The following is a 19,292-nucleotide window of genomic DNA, read 5'->3' as shown; positions in this document are numbered from 1 at the left end:
CACCATGGTAGTTGTAGTACGTTTATTTGTGTACTCTTAGTTTCTTGTTCTTGGAGTCGTTGTAGTAGTGTACTTGCAAATTATTGTAGTTGCAGTACTTTTAATAGTGTACTTGTAGTTTATTGTAGTTGTAACACTGTGGTAGTTGTAGTATTTTTATTTGTGTACTCTTAGTTTTTTGTTCTTGTAGAACTAGTAGTTGTTTGTAGTTGTAGTGGCAGTAGTAGTTTCTTGGAGTTGTAGTCCTTGTAGTAGTGTACTTGTAGTTTCTTGGAGTTGTAACACTATTGTAGTTATAGTACTTTTATCAGTGTACTCTTTGTTTCTTGGTTTTGTAGTACTTGTAGTAGTGTATTCATAGTTACTTGTAGTTGTAGTACAAACCCCGTTTCCATATGAGTTGGGAAATTGTGTTAGATGTAAATATAAACGGAATACAATGATTTGCGAATCATTTTCAACCCATATTCAGTTGAATATGCTACAAAGACAACATGTTTGATGTTCAAACTGATAAACAACTTTTTTTTGGCAAATAATCATTAACTTTAGAATTTGATGCCAGCAACACATGACAAAGAAGTTGGGAAAGGTGGCAATAAATACTGATAAAGTTGAGGAATGCTCATCAAACACTTATTTGGAACATCCCACAGGTGAACAGGCAAATTGGGAACAGGTGGGTGCCATGATTGGGTATAAAAGTAGATTCCATGAAATGCTCAGTCATTCACAAACAAGGATGGGGCGAGGGTCACCACTTTGTCAACAAATGCGTGAGCAAATTGTTGAACAGTTTAAGAAAAACCTGTCTCAACCAGCTATTGCAAGGAATTTAGGGATTTCACCATCTACGGTCTGTAATATCATCAAAGGATTCAGAGAATCTGGAGAAATCACTGCACGTAAGCAGCTAAGCCCGTGACCGTCGATCCCTCAGGCTGTACTGCATCAACAAGTGACATCAGTGTGTAAAGGATATCACCACATGGGCTCAGGAACACTTCAGAAAACCACTGATATTAACTACAGTTGGTCGCTACATCTGTAAGTACAAGTTAAAACTCTCCTATGCAAGGCGAAAACTGTTTATCAACAACACCCAGAAACGCCATCGGCTTCGCTGGGCCTGAGCTCATCTAAGATGGACTGATACAAAGTGGAAAAGTGTTCTGTGGTCTGACGAGTCCACATTTCAAATTGTTTTTGGAAACTGTGGATGTCGTGTCCTCCGGACCAAAGAAGAAAAGAACCATCCGGATTGTTATAGGCGCAAAGTTGAAAAGCCAGCATCTGTGATGGTATGGGGGTGTATTAGTGCCCAAGACATGGTAACTTACACATCTGTAAAGGCGCCATTAATGCTGAAAGGTACATACAGGTTTTGGAGCAACATATGTTGCCATCCAAGCAACATTACCATGGACGCCCCTGCTTATTTCAGCAAGACAATGCCAAGCCACCTGTTACATCAACGTGGCTTCATAGTAAAAGAGTGCGGGTACTAGTCTGGCCTGCCTGTAGTCCAGACCTGTCTCCCATTGAAAATGTGTGGCGCATTATGAAGCCTAAAATACCACAACGGAGACCCCCGGACTGTTGAACAACTTAAGCTGTACATCAAGCAAGAATGGGAAAGAATTCCACCTGAGATGCTTAAAAAAATGTGTCTCCTCAGTTCCCAAACGTTTACTGAGTGTTGTTAAAAGGAAAGGCCATGTAACACAGTGGTGAACATGCCCTTTCCCAACTACTTTGGCACATGTTGCAGCCATGAAATTCTAAGTTAACTATTATTTGCAAAAAAAAAAAATTAAGTTTATGAGTTTGAACATCAAAAATCTTGTCTTTGTAGTGCATTCAATTGAATGTGGGTTGAAAATGATTTGCAAATCATTGTATTCCGTTTATATTTACATCTAACACAATTTCCCAACTCATATGGAAACGGGGTTTGTAGAACGTCAAAGGGCTCATAGTGATGTTACTAGTAGTTGACTTGGAAGTGTTTATTATAATTTGGGGAGAGTCCGCTGCCTTATGCTTACCTGCTAAAAAACATATTTCTGCTCACTCCACCGTCTCTCCTTTCTGCCTGTGCGGTGAGCACTGACTCCATGCGCTCTGAATACGCACTGCTGATTGGCTGTTACCGCTCTGCGTGTAACCAATCAGATGGTTCTGTGGGTGGGACAATGCTGGGTGCTGCAGAGACGTACTGACAGAGGCACAACTAAGCAGAGCAGGTTGTTAAGACTTTAGTTTGGCGGTGGCTCTTTGTTGTTAAGGCGGCCGCCTTAACAACAAAGCGCTGCGGGAAACCCTGATATTTGATTAGTATTAGATCCGGCCTGCAGGCCACAGCCGCCTGCTGCTATTTTGCATGCACCAATACTCCATCAGTGTTGGCGCTAGGAATTTTCAAAATGGGGTACCAGGGACCCCATCCAGTCATAAAAATGGGGTCCCACAGTAAATTTTTGGGGTCCCACTTCTTTGTAATTGTTTTGAAAACAAATGATAAATGTATGCATTATCCTGTTATATCTCACATCCTATATTGTGTTTTGGAAAGAGGTTGTCATAACCGTTACTTAATTCATCCAAAAAAAAACTTTTTATGCATATGTACATGTATTAAGTTATAAACATTCATTCACTTTCTTCTTCTTTACCGCTGCCGGTATTTTTTTCTATATTTTTATTGTAATATTTTCAGAATGTGTTTGTTCTATTTTTGGCCAAAGTAAGACAAAGAAAACAATCTAAAGTTGTCTTTATTTTTTAGTTTTAATGCCATGATTTTAATAGTCAGGCCCGCGTGTGCACAGCTTTTACTCCATGCGGCCCCTGAGCTAAAATGAGTTTGACACCCCTGCTGTAGGCCTACACTGTCCCTTCGGACAGAATAAGACCAAAGGATCATTCTAAAAAATGTTTTCTCATGTGTCCCTGACAGTCCACGTGTCTCCGACCCAGCGTCCCGAGAGTGTGTGCGAGCGATGGAGGACCAGCTTAATGGAGCACTATGGTGGGAAGCCAGAGCCTCAACAGTACCTTCCCCAGTGTGAGCCTGAAGGACAGTTCAGGTAGTTCACTAAGATCTGTTCTCAGTGCCACTGCAGCACCATGAAGGCCTTTTCTTGTTTGCAAGCCTCTGTTTAATCCTTGCCACCTTTCAGTTCGGTCCAGTGCTATGGCGAGACCACCTACTGCTGGTGTGTGGACCAGGATGGGCGAGAGGTTCCTGGCACCAGGTCACATGAGGCCGTCAAACCTGCATGTGAGTGTTGGATCCTCATTGAACCTAACACGACTCTACAATCGCCAACCTACGTTTTTTCTACCGACTTTTTCCTGCAGGCCTTCCCTCAGTGGCCCCACCCACTGTGCGTCCTTACCCCCGCCCAGATGTGACTCCACCCCCTAACGGGGCGGTCACATTACTTTACGCTCAGGGGCAGAAGATAGGAGCACTTCCCCTCAACGGGACCAGACTGGATGCAAGCCGCTCCAAAACAATACTGACCCTACATGTAAAAGCATATTTGTATTATTCATGAACTGTTTTATAATCCATTGTAATGATCATGCATGTGTGTGTGCAGGGATCCATCGTGGTCGGTTTATCCTACGACTGCAAAGAGAACAAAGTATATTGGACGGATTTGTCTGCACGCTCCATTAATAGAGCAGCATTATCACCAGGAGCTGAGCCAGAGATACTCATCAACTCAAGTAAGCACACACACACACACACACACACTCCTGCATTTACATGCTCGGAAATCAAATATGAATTATTGCTTGGATTGGCTTTAAATCAGCTTTTTCAAAATTATGTGTGATTGTAACTCTAATCCCTGTTGCGTGTCTACGCTTAGCCAAGTCTCCTTTTGTGTGTGGACAAAATATCATTTACAAAACAAAAAGGTACATTATGCATTATATATATATATATATATATATATATATATATATATATATATATATATATATATATATATATATATATATATATATATATATATATACATACATATATATATATATACATATATATATATATATATATATATATATATATATATATATATATATATATATATATATATATATATACATACACACACACATATGGCCCTAGTGAATGTGAATGTTGTCTGTCTATCTATGTTGGCCCTGTGATGAGGTGGCAACTTGTCCAGGGTGTACCCTGCCTTCCGCCCGAATGCAGCTGAGATAGGCTCCAGCACCCCCCGCGACCCCAAAAGGGACAAGCGGTAGAACATGGATGGATATATATATATAAATATATATATATATGTATATATACATTAATAAAAATAAAAAAATATTGTCAATAATAATAATATTATTAACAAACACAATTTACAAATAATACATAACAATTCAAAATAGTAACAATGGTCTCACCACGCATAGAGGTCGGGTGTAGTGTGAGCTGGGTGGCAGCCAAAGGCATGGTCCTTGGCTGTCTGATCCTCGGCTACAGAAGCTAGCTCTTGGAACGTGGAACGTCACCTTGCTGGGGGGGAAGGAGCCTGAGCTGCTGCGCGAGGTGGAGAAGTTTCGGCTAGATCTAATTGGACTTAGTTCGACACACAGCAAGGGGCTCTGGAACCAGTGCCCGTGAGAGGGGCTGCACTCTCTTCCACTCTGGCATTGCAAGCATTGACAGAAGACTGGCTGGGGTGGCAATTCTTGTTGCCCCCTGGCTCAAAGCCTGTACGTTGCAGTTCAACCCAGTAGACAAGAGGGTAGCTTCCCTCCGCCTCCAGGTGTTGGGACGGGTCCTGACTGTTGTTTGTGCTTACGCACCAAACAGCTGCTCAGAATACCTGCCCTTTGTGGATCCCCTCAGGTGATTGCCTTGTTGTGCTGGGTGACTTCAACGCTCACATTGACAACGACAGTAAAACCTGGAGAGGCGTGATTGGGAGGAGCGGCCGCCCGGATCTGAACCAGAGTGGTGTTTTGTTATTGGACTTTTATGCTTGTCACATATTGTCCATAACAAACACCATGTTCAAACATAAGGGTGTCCATATGTGCACTTGGTACTAGGACACCCAAGGCCGCAGTTCGATGATCGACTTTGTAGTGGTGTCATTGGATTTGAGGTCTAATATTTTGGGCAGTCAGGTGAAGAAAGGGGCTGTGCTTTCTACAGATCACCACCTATTATTGAGTTGGCTCCGATTGTGGGGGAGGGTGCCGGTCAGACCTGGCCGGCCCAAAGGCATTGTGAGGGTCTGCTGGGAGTGTCTAGCAGAGTCTCCCGTCAGAGAGTTTCAATTCCCATCTCCATAAGAACTTTGAACATGTCCCGAGGGAGGCGCTGGACATTGATACTAAGTAACAGTAAAGTACCAGTGCCGGGAGAGTCTGCGGTGGGCTCTCCTATCTATAGGGCTCAGGTTGCCGAGGTAGTTAAAAAGCTCTTTGGTGGCAGTGCCCCAGGGGTGGATGAGATCTGCCCGGAGTTCCTTAAGTCTCTAAAAGTTAAAGTTAAAGTACCAATGATTGTCACACACACACTAGGTGTGGCGAAATTATTCTCTGCATTTGACCCATCACCCTTGATCACCCCCTGGGAGGTGAGGGGAGCAGTGGGCAGCAGCGGTGGCTGCGCCCGGGAATCATTTTGGTGATTTAACCCCCAATTCCAACCCTTGATGCTGAGTGCCAAGCAGGGAGGTAATGGGTCCCATTTTTTAAAGTCTTTGGTATGACTCGGCCGGGATTTGAACTCCCAACCTACCGATCTCAGGACGGACACTCTAACCACTAGGCCACTGAGTAGATGCTGTGGGGCTCACTTGGTTGACATGACTCTGCAGCATTGCGTGGACATCGGGGGAGGTGCCTCTGGATTGGCAGACCGGGGTGGTGGGTCCTCTCTTTAAGAAGGCGAACCAGATGGTGTGTGTTCCAACTATCGTGGGAGCACACTCCTCAACCTTCCCGGTAAGGTCTATTCAGGTGCAATGTAGAGGAAGCTATGTCAGGTATTTAAACCTCGGATTCGGGAGGAGCAGTGTGGTTTTCATCCTGGTTGTGGAACTGTGGACCAGCTCTATACTCTCGGCAGGGTCCTTGAAGGTGCATGGGAGTTTGCCCGACCAGTCTACATGTCCTTTGTAGACTTGGACAAGGCATTCGACCGTGTCCCTCTAGAATTCTTGTGGGGAGTGCTCAGATAGTATGGGGTATTGGACCGTCTGATTGTGGCGGTCCGGTCCCTGTATGATCGGTGTCAGAGCATGGTCTGCATAGGAGAGTTGGACTCCGCCAGGGCTGCTCTTTGTCACCCATTCTGTTCATAACTTTTATGGACAGAATTCCTCAGCGCAGTCAGGGCGTTGAGAGGATCCGGTTTGATGACTGTAGTATTAGGTGCCTTCTTTTTGCAGATGATGTGGTCCTGTTGGCTTCATCTGGCCAGAATCTTCAGCTCTCAGTGGATTGGTTCGCAGCCGAGTGTGAAGCGACTGGGATGAGAATCAGCACCTCCAAGTACGAGTTCATGGCTCTCGTCCGGAAAAGGGTAGAGTGCCATCTCCAGGTTGGGGAGAAGATTTTGCCCCAAGTGAAGGAAGAGTGGATCATGAGATCGACGTGCGGTGCGGCGTCCGCAGTGATGCAGACCCTGCATCGATCCGATGTGGTGAAGAAGGAGCTGAGCCTGAAAGCAAAGCACTCATTTTATCGGTTGATCTACATTCCCCAAACTCACCTATGGACATGAGCTTTGGGTTTTGACCAAAAGCACAAGATCACAGGTACAAGCTGCTGAAATGAATTTCCTCCTTTGGGTGGCGGAGCTCTTCCTTAGAGATAGGGTGAGAAGCTCTGTCATTCGGGAGGAGCTCAAAGTAAAGCCGCTGCTCCTCCACATCGAGAGGAGCCAGATGAGGTGGTTTGGGCATCTGGTCAGGATGCGCCCCGGACTGGGAAGGTGTTTAGAGCACATCCGATCGGTAGGAGGACACGTTGGGGAGCTTTTGTCTCCCGGATGGCCTGAGAACGCCTCGGGATCCCCTGGGAGGATCTGGACAAAGTGGCTGGGGAGAGGGAAGTCTGGGCTTCACTGCTTAGGCTGCTGCCCCCGAGACCCGACCTCGGATAAGCGGCAGATGATGGATGGATGGATAAAGTAATAACATGGTTGTCTAATAACTATCAAAATATTTCACAACAGGGGTCAGGAATCTTTAATAAGAAAAGAGCCATTTGTTCCCCCTCTTAAACTAATAAAAACTAGTCAGGAGCCACAAAACATAACAAATCTTACCTTTTTAAAGGTTTACTGTTCTTTTAAATTTTAAAAGAAACATACCTTATCATCGAGGCAAAAATTAAACTCTTTATTTTATAGTTAGCTTAAACACACACACACACACACACACACACACACACACACGTGCAAGACTGTCATAGCTCTCACACACATCATGTCAATGCTGTTATCAATGATCTGCTCCTTGTAGATCTGGTCAGTCCAGAAGGTTTGGCTGTGGATGTAAAGCGAAGGCTGATGTTCTGGGTGGATTCTAACCCCGACCTGATCGAAAGGTCCAACCTGGACGGCAGCGATAGGAGGACGCTTTTTGACACCCAACTTGTCAACCCCCGGGCCATCATCGTGGTCTCGTCCACTGGGTAAAGTCCATTCTGCTGCGTTCGCCTCCTGGTGGAATATCTAAGAATATACAATGATGCCTTGGTTTTCATACGCCCTGGTTTTAGTATGATTCAGTGTTAGGCGAACATTTTCACCAAACGTGTACATACACTATTTCGTTTTAAGAAGGATTTATACTAAGTGTGTACACCCAGTCGAGCCAAACAATCAAGGGTAATATGGCGTTTACCGGCTGTCCTATGTAGTTTTTTGGAGTCCAGTCATGAATTGTCTTGTGCTGCTTGCAGTTCCCCACTTTAAACGAACCTGACATGCTCAGATTGCCAGGAAAATAAGTTCCTGCATCAAGACTGCACTTAAGTGCTTAAAGTTGCGGAGTTAGAACAGTGTTGAGTTTTTTTGTTGTAAAGCTGACTCACACATATGTGTGGTTGTATTACTTTATGTAAACAAATCTTAAAGATAAGAAGGCCCAATACCATAAAAACATTTACAAACTATTAAAATAATCTTTAAAATTGATCCTGAAACACACGGAGAGCCAATTCAGAGATTTTAAAACTGGTGTAATGTGAGCCAGAATTTTGGAGTAATTGCAAAGGTGCAATAACCTTTTTAGGAAGACCAGAAAGCAGGGAGTTACAATAATCTATACTTGTAGACTTGTAATAAAAGCATGCATTAGCGTCTTCATGTTGCTCTGACAGAGAATTGGGCGGACTCTAGCTATATTCTCAAGATGATAAAAAAACTACTTTTGTTATATTTCAAGAAGGAAGGTATGTGGCTCTTCCCCTTTCTCTGCTCTCTCCGCTCACCGTCGTCATCGCCAACAACAGTCTAAAATAGTAGAAGCGATGTCAAATCTTCATTTATACATTTCATCCCTCAATTATTTATGTATTTCATATTGTTTTCTGAATGTAAAACTATAATTACTCTATTTAAATGTGTTTTGTGTTCATATTTTTTAACATTTTAAATTATTGCTTATGGAAACATCGCTTCGGTTTTCACACAATTCAGTTTTCAACAGATCCCTTGCAACAGATTACCGTATTTTCCGGACCATAGGGCGCACCGGATTATAAGGCACACTGCCGATGAATGGTCTATTTTTGATCTTTTTTCATATATAAAGCGCACTGGATTATAGGGCCCATCAAAGGAGTCATATTATTATGGACTACACGAACTACAAAGGCGGATGCACGCAATTTTTCAGGACTCATGCAGATCCCAAATACAGATCAGCAAGTACCAGAAGGAAAGAAACGTTTTTGCATAATATTGCGAAACAAAACGCCAGATAATATGTCTTACCTTATACACACACCATAATAATACTCGTATGTTGAAGCACATCAAGCAGTGCGGCTTCATAGTTTACCAAAGTTGGACCAAATATTTTGATAGATTTTTAAGCGCCATGTGTAATGTTCTATATTTTCAATGGAACATACAGTCGCGATCAAAAGTTTACATACACTTGTAAGGAACATAATGTCATGGCTGTCTTGAGTTTCCAATACTTTCTACAACTCTTATTTTTTTGTGATAGAGTGATTGGAGCACATACTTGTTGGTCACAAAAAAAATTCATAAAGTTTGGTTCTTTTATGAATTTATTATGGGTCTACTGAAAATGTGACCAAATCTGCTGGGTCAAAAGTATACCATTTGTGTTTCATCTGACATCACATGGACAAAGATAAGACCTTTTGGAGGAAAGTTCTGTGGTCAGATGAAACAAAAATTTTGCTGTTTGGCCACAATACACAGCAATATGTTTGAAGGAGAAAAGGTGAGATGTATAATCCCAGGAACACCACTCCTACCGTCAATCATGGTGGTGGTAGTATTATGCTCTGGGCCTGATTTGCTGCCTATGGAACTGGTTCTTTAAATGGGACAATTTAAAAGGAGGATTACCTCCAAATTCTTCAGGACAACCTAAAATCATCAGTCCAGAGGTTGGGTCTTGGGCGCAGTTGGGTGTTCCAACAGGACAATAACCCCAAACATGCGTCAAAAGTGGTAAAGGAATGGCTAAATCAGGCTAGAATTAAGGTTTTAGAATGGCTTTCCCAAAGTCCTGACTTAAACATGTGGACAATGCTGAAGAAACAAGTCCATGTCAGAAAACCAACAAATTTAGCTGAACTGCACCAATTTTTTCAAGAGGAGTGATCAAAACTTCAACCAGAAGCTTGCCAGAAGCTTGTGGATGGCTACCAAAAGCGCCTTATTGCAGTGAAACTTGCCAAGGGACATGTAACCAAATATGAACATTGCTGTATGTATACTTTTGACCCAGCAGATTTGGTCACATTTTCAGTAGACCCATAATAAATTCATTAAAGAACCAAACTTCATGAATGTTTTTTGTGACCAACAAGTATGTGCTCCAATCACTCTATCATAAAAGAATAAGCGTTGTAAAAAGTATTGGAAACTCAAGACAGCCATGACATTATGTTCTTTACAAGTGTATGTAAACTTTTGATCGCGACTGTATAAAATGTTGGTGTTGTTTACTTGAGTCATATTGCCATCATATTGCAGTCTACACGAATCTCTTATTTTTGACTGCCATCTGCTGGTCACACTTATCATTACACCATGTACCAAATAAATTTGCTTCAAAGTTGGTAAGCAAAACCAGAATTATTCTGCACATTAGGCGCACCGGGTTATAAGGTGCACTGTCGAGTTTTGAGAAGAAAAAAAAGATTTTATGTGCGCCTAATAGTCCGGAAAATACGTTAATACCGACAACCAAGGTACCATTTTTACTATCATTGATAATGAATATATTAGATGTGTACAATATGCTGAGGGCCAGACGTGTTCTCACATACAATCACTGCATTTAGCAACATGTGTTGGCTATCTGTAAGACATTCTCGTGCTCGCTCCGTGACAGCTGCCAAGGCTCGTGAACACACACTCGCACATTCATACACACACACAAAGTGAGAACACAAGGCCATCATCAGTCAGCGCTAAAGAATAACATCTGTTTTACATCATTGCTACTAATCACATATCACCAGCAACTATGTGTGTGTGGTTTAGAAATACAACCACAGTGCATTGTGCGCTAAATCCGTCATTAAACACAACAGCTGTGAGCCAAAACTTAAAACTTTATGTACATTTTTGAGGCCAGGCCAACTGTATGCATGTACGTGTGTGTGTTACCCCGAGGTAATTATGGCTTCACATGGCTACACTTATGTTTGTTTTTGTAGCATGTGCCTGTCATGCCTACACACACTGAAATGATATGAGGCAAACAGGTATGAGCACGAGCACCTTGGTTTTCAAACTGATTAACTACTATAAAGTGTGTGTGTGTTCTTGTATTTCTACCCTTCATGAGACATCAACAAGGAAAAGTATCTTCCATATGAGGACCGGTGAACATGTTAAGACATAAATCATGGTCGCAATACGGAAAACCATTGCATGAACCGTATTTTTCGGAGTATAAGTCGCACTGGAGTATAAGTCGCACCTGCCGAAAATGCATTATAAAGATGGAAAAAACATATATAAGTCACACTGAAGCCCGGCCAAACTATGAAAAAAACTGTGACTTATAGTCCGAAAAATACGGTAATAAAGAATGTCTCATTTGCACTCCTGGTGGTGAATTCTATCAAAATTAGGGTGGTCCCAAAAAAGGAGGGATGTTTTAAATTGACTGTGTGTCGGTTATAAAAGTGCCCCCCCCACCCTCTGGTCAACATATGAAATAACAAGTGTGTGTAAAAATTTGAAGTGCTCCCCCTCTGGCCAACATATGTAATAACAAGTGTGTGTAAGAAATTGAATTCCGCCCCCTTTGGCAAAAATGTATTAAAACTAATTTAGAGACATACTGTAATAACTTGAAGTAAATAATGAAAATTAAAAACCAATTACAAACAAAAAATGTAAAATTTAAAAAATGAACTAAAAGCTCACCTTTTTTATATTTACATAGTATGTATATATTAATAATGTTGTCAATACAAATCGTAATATATCTAGAAAGGGTGGTCCTAAAGAGGTCGGCATTTTTCGAAGGTCTCAAGAAGGTAACAAATACAAGAATGTGTGTTTGTGTGTGTGTGTAACATGATAGCACATGTGGTGTGTATTAAATGTCCATCGCCGACAAACTCGACACATGTTATGGGACGGCATGGCGCAGTGGGAGAGTGGCCGTGCGCAACCCGAGGGTCCCTGGTTCAATCCCCACCTAGTACCAACCTCGTCATGTCCGTTGTGTCCTGAGCTAGACACTTCACCCTTGCTCCTGATGGGTGCTGGTTAGCGCCTTGCATGGCAGCTCCCTCCATCAGTGTGTGAATGTGTGTGTGAATGGGTAAATGTGGAAGTAGTGTCAAAGCGCTTTGAGTACCTTGAAGGTAGAAAAGCGCTATACAAGTACAACCCATTTATCATTTATTTATGTTTGCTGTCATTTATGATAAAAAGCAGCCCCCAAACACTCAAACTCTCACACAGTACCTGCTTTGATTAGCTGATTAGTTTGGTTGTTGTTGTTTACTTAAATTGCAGATGCAACATATAATGTGCGTAGCCTGATGGTGACGCATCCACACAGACGCTACCTGGGGACGGCGTGGCGAAGTTGGTAGAGTGGCCGTGCCAGCAATCGGAAGGTTGCTGGTTACTGGGGTTCAATCCCCACCTTCTACCATCCTAGTCACGTCTGTTGTGTCCTTGGGCAAGACACTTCACCCCTTACTCCTGATGGGTGCTGGTTAGCGCCTTGCATGGCAGCTCCCGCCATCACTGTATGAATGTGTGTGTGAATGGGTGAATGTGGAAATAGTGTCAAAGCGCTTTGAGTACCTTGAAGGTAGAAAAGCGCTATACAAGTACAACCCATTTATCATTTATTTATGTTTGCTGTCATTTATGATAAAAAGCATTTTATCATTTTTTTTTTTACCTTTCAACCAACAAGCAAAGTTCACCCTTCAAACTGCATATTTGTCTCGAAATGGTGTAAATGGTTCAAAGCAGATTTATGATCAATAATGTTTGCCATGACTTGGTGCAGTTCAGCTAAATTTGTTGGTTTTCTGACATGGACTTGTTTCTTCAGCATTGTCCACACGTTTAAGTCAGGACTTTGGGAAGGCCATTCTAAAACCTTAATTCTAGCCTGATTAAGCCTTGATCACTTTTAACGTGTGTTTGGGGTCATTGTCCTGTTGGAACACCCAACTGCGCCCAAGACCCAACTTCTGGGCTGATGATTTTAGGTTGTCCTGAAGAATTTATAGGTAATCCTCCTTTTTCATTGTCCCATTTAAAGCACCAGTTCCATTGGCAGCAAAACAGGTCCAGAGCATAATACTACCACCACCATGCTTGACGGTGGGCATGGTGTTCCTGGGATTAAAGGCCTCACCTTTTCTCCTCCAAACATATTGCTGGGTATTGTGGCCAAACAGCTCAATTTTTGTTTCATCTGAGATCACATGGACAAAGATAAGACCTTCTGGAGGAAAGTTCTGTGGTGATGAAACAAAAATTGAGCTGTTTGGCCACAATACTCAGCAATATGTTTGGAGGAGAAAAGGTGAGGCCTTTAATCCCAGGAACACCACCCTACCGTCAATCATGGTGGTGGTAGTATTATGCTCTGGGCCTGATTTTCTGCCTATGGAACTGGTTCTTTAAATGGGACAATTTAAAAGGAGGATTACCTCCAAATTCTTCAGGACAATCTAAAATCATCAGTCCGGAGGTTGGGTCTTAGGCGCAGTTGGGTGTTCCAACAGGACAATAACCCCAAACATGCGTCAAAAGTGGTCAAGGAATGGCTAAATCAGGCTAGAATTAAGGTTTTAGAATGGCCTTTCCAAAGTCCTGACTTAAGAGTCAAGAGTCAACCGAGAACCACCAAAAAGCAGGTCTGCAATGAATTGGAAGCTGCTGGAACACAGGTGTAAGTGTCCACAGTCAAGCGTGTTTTGCATCGCCATGGACTGAGAGGCTACCATGTAAGAAGGAAGCCCTTGCTCCAGAAGCGACACCTTAAGGCTCGTCTAAAGTTTGCTGCTGATCACATGGACAAAGATAAGACCTTCTGGAGGAAAGTTCTGCGGTCAGATGAAACAAAAATTTAGCTGTTTGGCCACAATACCCAGCAATATGTTTGGAGGAGAAAAGGTGAGGCCTTTAATCCCAGGAACGCTATGCCTACCGTCAAGCATAGTGGTGGTAGTATTATGCTTTGGGCCTGATTTGCTGCCAATTGAACTGGTGCTTTAAATGAGACAATGAAAAAGGAGGATTACCTCCAAATTCTGCAGGACAACCTAAAATCATCAGCTTGGAGGTTGGGTCTTGGGCACAGTTGGGTGTTCCAACAGGACAATGACCCCAAACACACATCAAAAGTGGTCAAGGAATGGCTAAATCAGGCTAGAATTAAGGTTTTAGAATGGCCTTCCTAAAGTCCTGACTTAAATATGTGGACAATGCTGAAGAAACAAGTCCATGTCAGAAAACCAACAAATTTAGCTGAACTGTACGAATTTTGTCAAGAGGAGTGGTCAAAAATTCAACCAGAAGCTTGTGGATGGCTACCAAAAGCGCCTTATTGCAGTGAAACTTGCCAAGGGACATGTAACCAAATATTAACATTGCTGTATGTATAATGTTTGCCATGACTTTGTCGTCGTGTCGTTATTTCTAACTTGAAAATGCATTCGTAGGGGAAAGGAAGGCTTTCAAAGCAGAAATGAGCATGCAGTGAAACATGTTGCTACCTTCCTATGCTATAAAGCATGAACGGCCATTTGAATGTACAGGAAAAGGACTCAAAGTCTTTGAAAGTCACTCAGGGCTGTCTGGTACATAGCGTGTGCATGCACACTAAACAGGTGTCAGGGAAGCGACTAACAACATGCAGAGAGAGCTAACACTAGCAGCTAAACTTTGCTACCATAGCGAAAACAGCAGCAACATAGATGACAACAAACATCACTAAAGCACATGCGCGTTATGACAAGAGGGGCGGGGTTTATGTGCTCTGAGCAGGGAGAGGGCGGGATATAACTCTTGCAGCATAATTGAAAATTAGCATCCTGTAGGCCAGACCTACGTAAATTAAGGCCCAGTTAAGCTTTTCAATCTGGCCCGCCAGACATTCCCAAATAATTGTTTTAGATCTTTAAGATGGAAACTGTAGCTGCCATTATGATGTGCAGCCATGTTTTTAAATTAGCGTAAGTCTTGAACTATACAAAGTATTTCAATGGTTGGAATCTGTGCTTTTGCATGATATACTAGTTACTATGGTAATCTAATTAGTTACTATGGTAATCTAAGTCACAGCAGCCCAGACCAGGCACCAAGCAGTGTGGGTGGGGAGCGTTTCCACAGAGTGTTTCCAGAGCAGCCAGTCTGAAATGTGGGTGTCAGGGACAGACGCGGAAGGAGATTGTGGGGGGGGGGGGGCGTGGCCTGCGGACCTACAGCAAAGCGGGATGTGCCAGGACCGGTTTCGAGATTAGCGACAGGTGCGTAGATGACACAGCTGAGAGTGTTTTTCTGATCACCTGTCGCTCTGTTAAAGGCAGCAGTCGGGAAGGAGAAGGGTGTTGTTGATGGTCGTTGATGGTGGAGACCGAGACACGTTTTATTGTAAAATAAAACGTGCAAAGTCTTTTGGGTGCTTTTCAGCAGCTGTCTTTTCTCACGTGAGCACACGAATGGTTTTTCTCCAGTGTTGTGTCTCGGGTCTCGCTCGGCTTCGCTCTCCACCATCAACAACCCCCTTCTCCTTCCCGACTGCTGCCTTTAACAGAGCGATAGGTGATCAGACAAACGCTCCCAGCTGTGTCATCTACGCACCTGTCGCTAATCTCACAGCCGGTCCTGGTACATCCCGCTTTGCTGCAGGTCCGCAGGCCACGCCCCCCACAGAGATTTTTACAACAAAGTTCTAAAGCTTAGTGATATATCAGATTGTAGGTGTTTTTTTTACCCTTCGTGTTCATATTTGGTTGTTTGACGCATTTTGTAAAATATGTCGATCGAGAGGGGGTGTGACGTTCATATGTTGTCAATATTCAGTGTTTTATCGTTCATAGTTTATATTGTAAATCCCACATTCTTTAATTTTATGTACATTCTGGGTGTCTCATTCAATAAAAATGTAAAATTCCATTCTGTTTTGAAGGCGGTCTGTCCTATAGTTTTTAGCATTCAATCAGACATTATTGTGAGGTTTTATATTAGTGTTCTTAAAAATCAGATATACCGGCCCCCAGACACATTTTTTTCTCAAAATGTTGCCCCCTCCCCCCCAAGTCAAAATAATTGCCCAGGCCTGCAGTAGGCAGCCACGAGCCACCTCTCCGTGACATACAGCACCTTTGAAATGATACAGAAACAATTCAAATGTATACATTTAAGAGTTGAATCCAATATTTGGTTAAGAAGGAGAACACGTGTTTAAATCCCTAAATTTAAAATAATTTTTTTATAATTCTATAAAACATATTTCTGTGTCCAAACTTTTAGGAAACAAAAACTAAGATACTTTTTTAAGAAACCATCCATTGCTCATGTTTGTACAACTTATAAAGTCATGACTGTGTCATTTTATTCAAGTGTTGAGTGTCTTATATAAGCTCTGAACATCCATCCATCCATCCATTTTCTACCGCTTATTCCCTTTGGGGTCGCGGGGGGCGCTGGAGCCTATCTCAGCTACAATCGGGCGGAAGGCGGTGTACACCCTGGACAAGTCGCCACCTCATCGCAGGGCCAACACAGATAGACAGACAACATTCACACTCACATCCACACACTAGGGACCATTTAGTGTTGCCAATCAACTTATCCCCAGGTGCATGTCTTTGGAAGTGGGAGGAAGCCGGAGTGATAAATAAAATTAGTTTTTATTATTATTATTAGCATGTGTGTGCACGTGCACTCTTGTTGTGTTCCAAAGGTCATGTGACCTGTGCTTCCCTGCAGTTCTCTATACTGGACCGACTGGAATCGAGAGGCTCCCAAGATCGAGAGCTCGTCAGTGGACGGCCAGAACCGCCGGGTGGTCGTGACCGACGGGATCGGTCTGCCCAACGCCTTGACCTTCGACTCGTCTTCAAGACAAATCTGCTGGGCCGACGCAGGTGAACGAGAGATTGATTGGCGGGACACTGAAGTGAGACTGAACGTTTGATGGTGTTGTCAGGGACCAAGCAGCTGGAGTGTATATTCCCTGACGGCTCAGGGAGAAGAGTGATCCACCCCAGTGTCAACTACCCTTTCAGTATGGTTTACCACCACAACCACTTCTACTACACCGACTGGAGAAGGTTGGTCTCGTCTTCTTCCTGCTGCTTTCCAAATGTTTGCTACGCAAACTTCATGCTCAACGTGCCCTCGCAGGGACGGCGTGATCGCTCTCAGCAAAGACGGCGGTAAACTCACAGATGAATACTTGCCAGATCAGAGATCTCACCTCTACGGGATCGCCATAGCAACGTCCCACTGTCTATAAGGTGAGCTCATGTCAGTTCTAAAAGTACTATAAAGTCAATTATAAATGAAATGCATTTCTATTTCATTAAGGTAAATAAGTATTTGATTCCATAATACAAAACACAAAATCAGTGAAGTTGGCACGTTGTGTAAATGGTGAATAAAAACAGAATACAATGATTTGCTAATCCTTTTCAACCTATATTTAATTGAATAGACTGCAAGGACAAGATACTTAACGTTCAAACTGGAAAGCTTATTTTTTTGCAAATATTAGCTAATTTAGAATTTGATGCCTGCAACATGTTTCAAAAAAGCTGGCACAAGTGGCACAAAAGACTGAGAAAGTTAAGGAATGCTCATCAAACATTTATTTGGAAAATCCCACAGGTGAACAGGCTCATTGGGAACAGGTGGGTGCCATGATTGGGTATAAAAGCAGCTTCCATGAAATGCTCAGTCATTCACAAACAAGGATGGGGCGAGGGTCACCACTTTGTCAACAAATGCGTGAGCAAATTGTCGAACAGTTTCAGAACAACATTTCTCAACGAGCGATTGCAAGGAATTTAGGGATTTCACTACGGTCTGTAATATCATCAAAATGTTCAGCGAATCTGGAGAAATCACTGCACGTAAGCAGCAAGGCTGAAAACCAACATTGAATGCCCATGACCTTCGATCCCTCAGGCAGTACTGCATCAAAAACCGACATCAGTGTGTAAAGGATATCACCACATGGGCTCAGGAACACTTCAGAAAACCACTGTCAGTAACTTCAGTTCGTCGCTACATATATAAGTGCAAGTTAAAACTCTACTATGCAAAGCGAAAGACATTTATCAACAACATCCAGAAACGCCGCCGGCTCCGCTCGTCTTCTTGCTGCTGCTTTCCAAATGTTTGTTACACAAATTTCATGCTAAACATGAACACATCTAAGATGGACTGATGCAAAGCGTAAAAGTGTTCTGTGGTCTGACGAGTCCACATTTCAAATTGTTTTTGGAAACTGTGGACGTCGTGTCCTCCGGACCAAAATAATGGGAAGGAATTCCACCTGAAAAGCTTCAGAAATTGGTCTCCTCAGTTCACAAACGTTCTAACCCCGACCTGAGGAAAGGCCATGTAACACAGTGGTATAAATGCCCGTGTCAACTTTTTTGCAATGTGTTGCTGCCATTAAATTCTAAGTTAATGATTATTTGCAAAAAAAAATTAAGTTTCTAAGTTGGAACATGAAATATCTTGTCTTTGCAGTCTATTCAATTGAATATAAGTTGAAAAGGATTTGTAAATCATTGTATTCTGTTTTTATTTACGAATTACACAACGTGCCAACTTCACTGGTTTTGGGTTTTGTACAAAAGGTGACTTAGTACTTGGTATTACCAAACAGCCCCTTGACCCCAAAAGGGACAAGCAGAAAGAAAAATGGATGAATGGATGAGCAAACAGAGATCAGATGTTTTTTGTAGTTGTAGAACTTGTAGAACTGCAACACCTGAATTAATTCAATTACAAAATAGCTTTGATTTAAATTGTGTTGCTTCGATTAGTTGTTCAAGGAGAATAACTAAACATTTTTAAAACTGGTCCTCATTAAGTACCCAAAACTTAAAATACGTGGACATAGTTTCCATATGGCCGCTGCAATAAAGCGCACAAGAGTGCGGTGTGTATACCTGTGTCGCGACTAATAGTGGACTTTGAAATGTTTATTTTTTATATTTTATTAATGCTAAATTAATGTGCTATTTTGATGTTGCTGTGCATTTATGAGGGGAAAAAAAAAAAAGAGTAATGATTATGCCAAGCAAAATTATAAGAACATATGTAAACTATTTTTCCTAAAATCCGCATTGCGGTTATGCGTTTTATCCCATTACTCAAACAATCAAACAAACAAATCAATAAACTCCATTACTAAATAACCGATAGCTGCAGCCCTAAGTAGTTGTAGTAGTGTACTTGTAGTTTCTTGTACAAAACCCAAAACCAGTGAAGTTGGCACGTTGTGTAAATCGTAAATAAAAACAGAATACAATGATTTGTAAATCCTTTTAGTCTTATATTCAATTGAATACACTGCAAA

At 42.3% G+C, this 19,292-nt stretch overlaps 1 protein-coding gene across 1 annotated transcript in view; it reads left to right on the top strand.

Moving 5' to 3' along the window:
• Positions 1–19,292, top strand: part of nid2a (nidogen 2a (osteonidogen)) — a 129,558-nt gene that overhangs the window by 108,768 nt on the left and 1,498 nt on the right. The window contains exons 47-54 of the mRNA XM_061978517.1: positions 2,960–3,089; positions 3,183–3,283; positions 3,364–3,536; positions 3,609–3,738; positions 7,515–7,686; positions 16,688–16,845; positions 16,908–17,031; positions 17,105–17,217. Of these exons, the coding sequence (XP_061834501.1) occupies positions 2,960–3,089; positions 3,183–3,283; positions 3,364–3,536; positions 3,609–3,738; positions 7,515–7,686; positions 16,688–16,845; positions 16,908–17,031; positions 17,105–17,216 (1,100 nt within the window). The 3' untranslated portion in view covers position 17,217. The remainder of the gene's footprint in view (positions 1–2,959; positions 3,090–3,182; positions 3,284–3,363; positions 3,537–3,608; positions 3,739–7,514; positions 7,687–16,687; positions 16,846–16,907; positions 17,032–17,104; positions 17,218–19,292) is intronic.

Source organism: Nerophis lumbriciformis, linkage group LG01 (assembly GCF_033978685.3).
Source record: "Nerophis lumbriciformis linkage group LG01, RoL_Nlum_v2.1, whole genome shotgun sequence".
Lineage (NCBI taxonomy): Eukaryota > Metazoa > Chordata > Actinopteri > Syngnathiformes > Syngnathidae > Nerophis > Nerophis lumbriciformis.
This window is presented reverse-complemented; position numbering and strand designations above follow the sequence as displayed.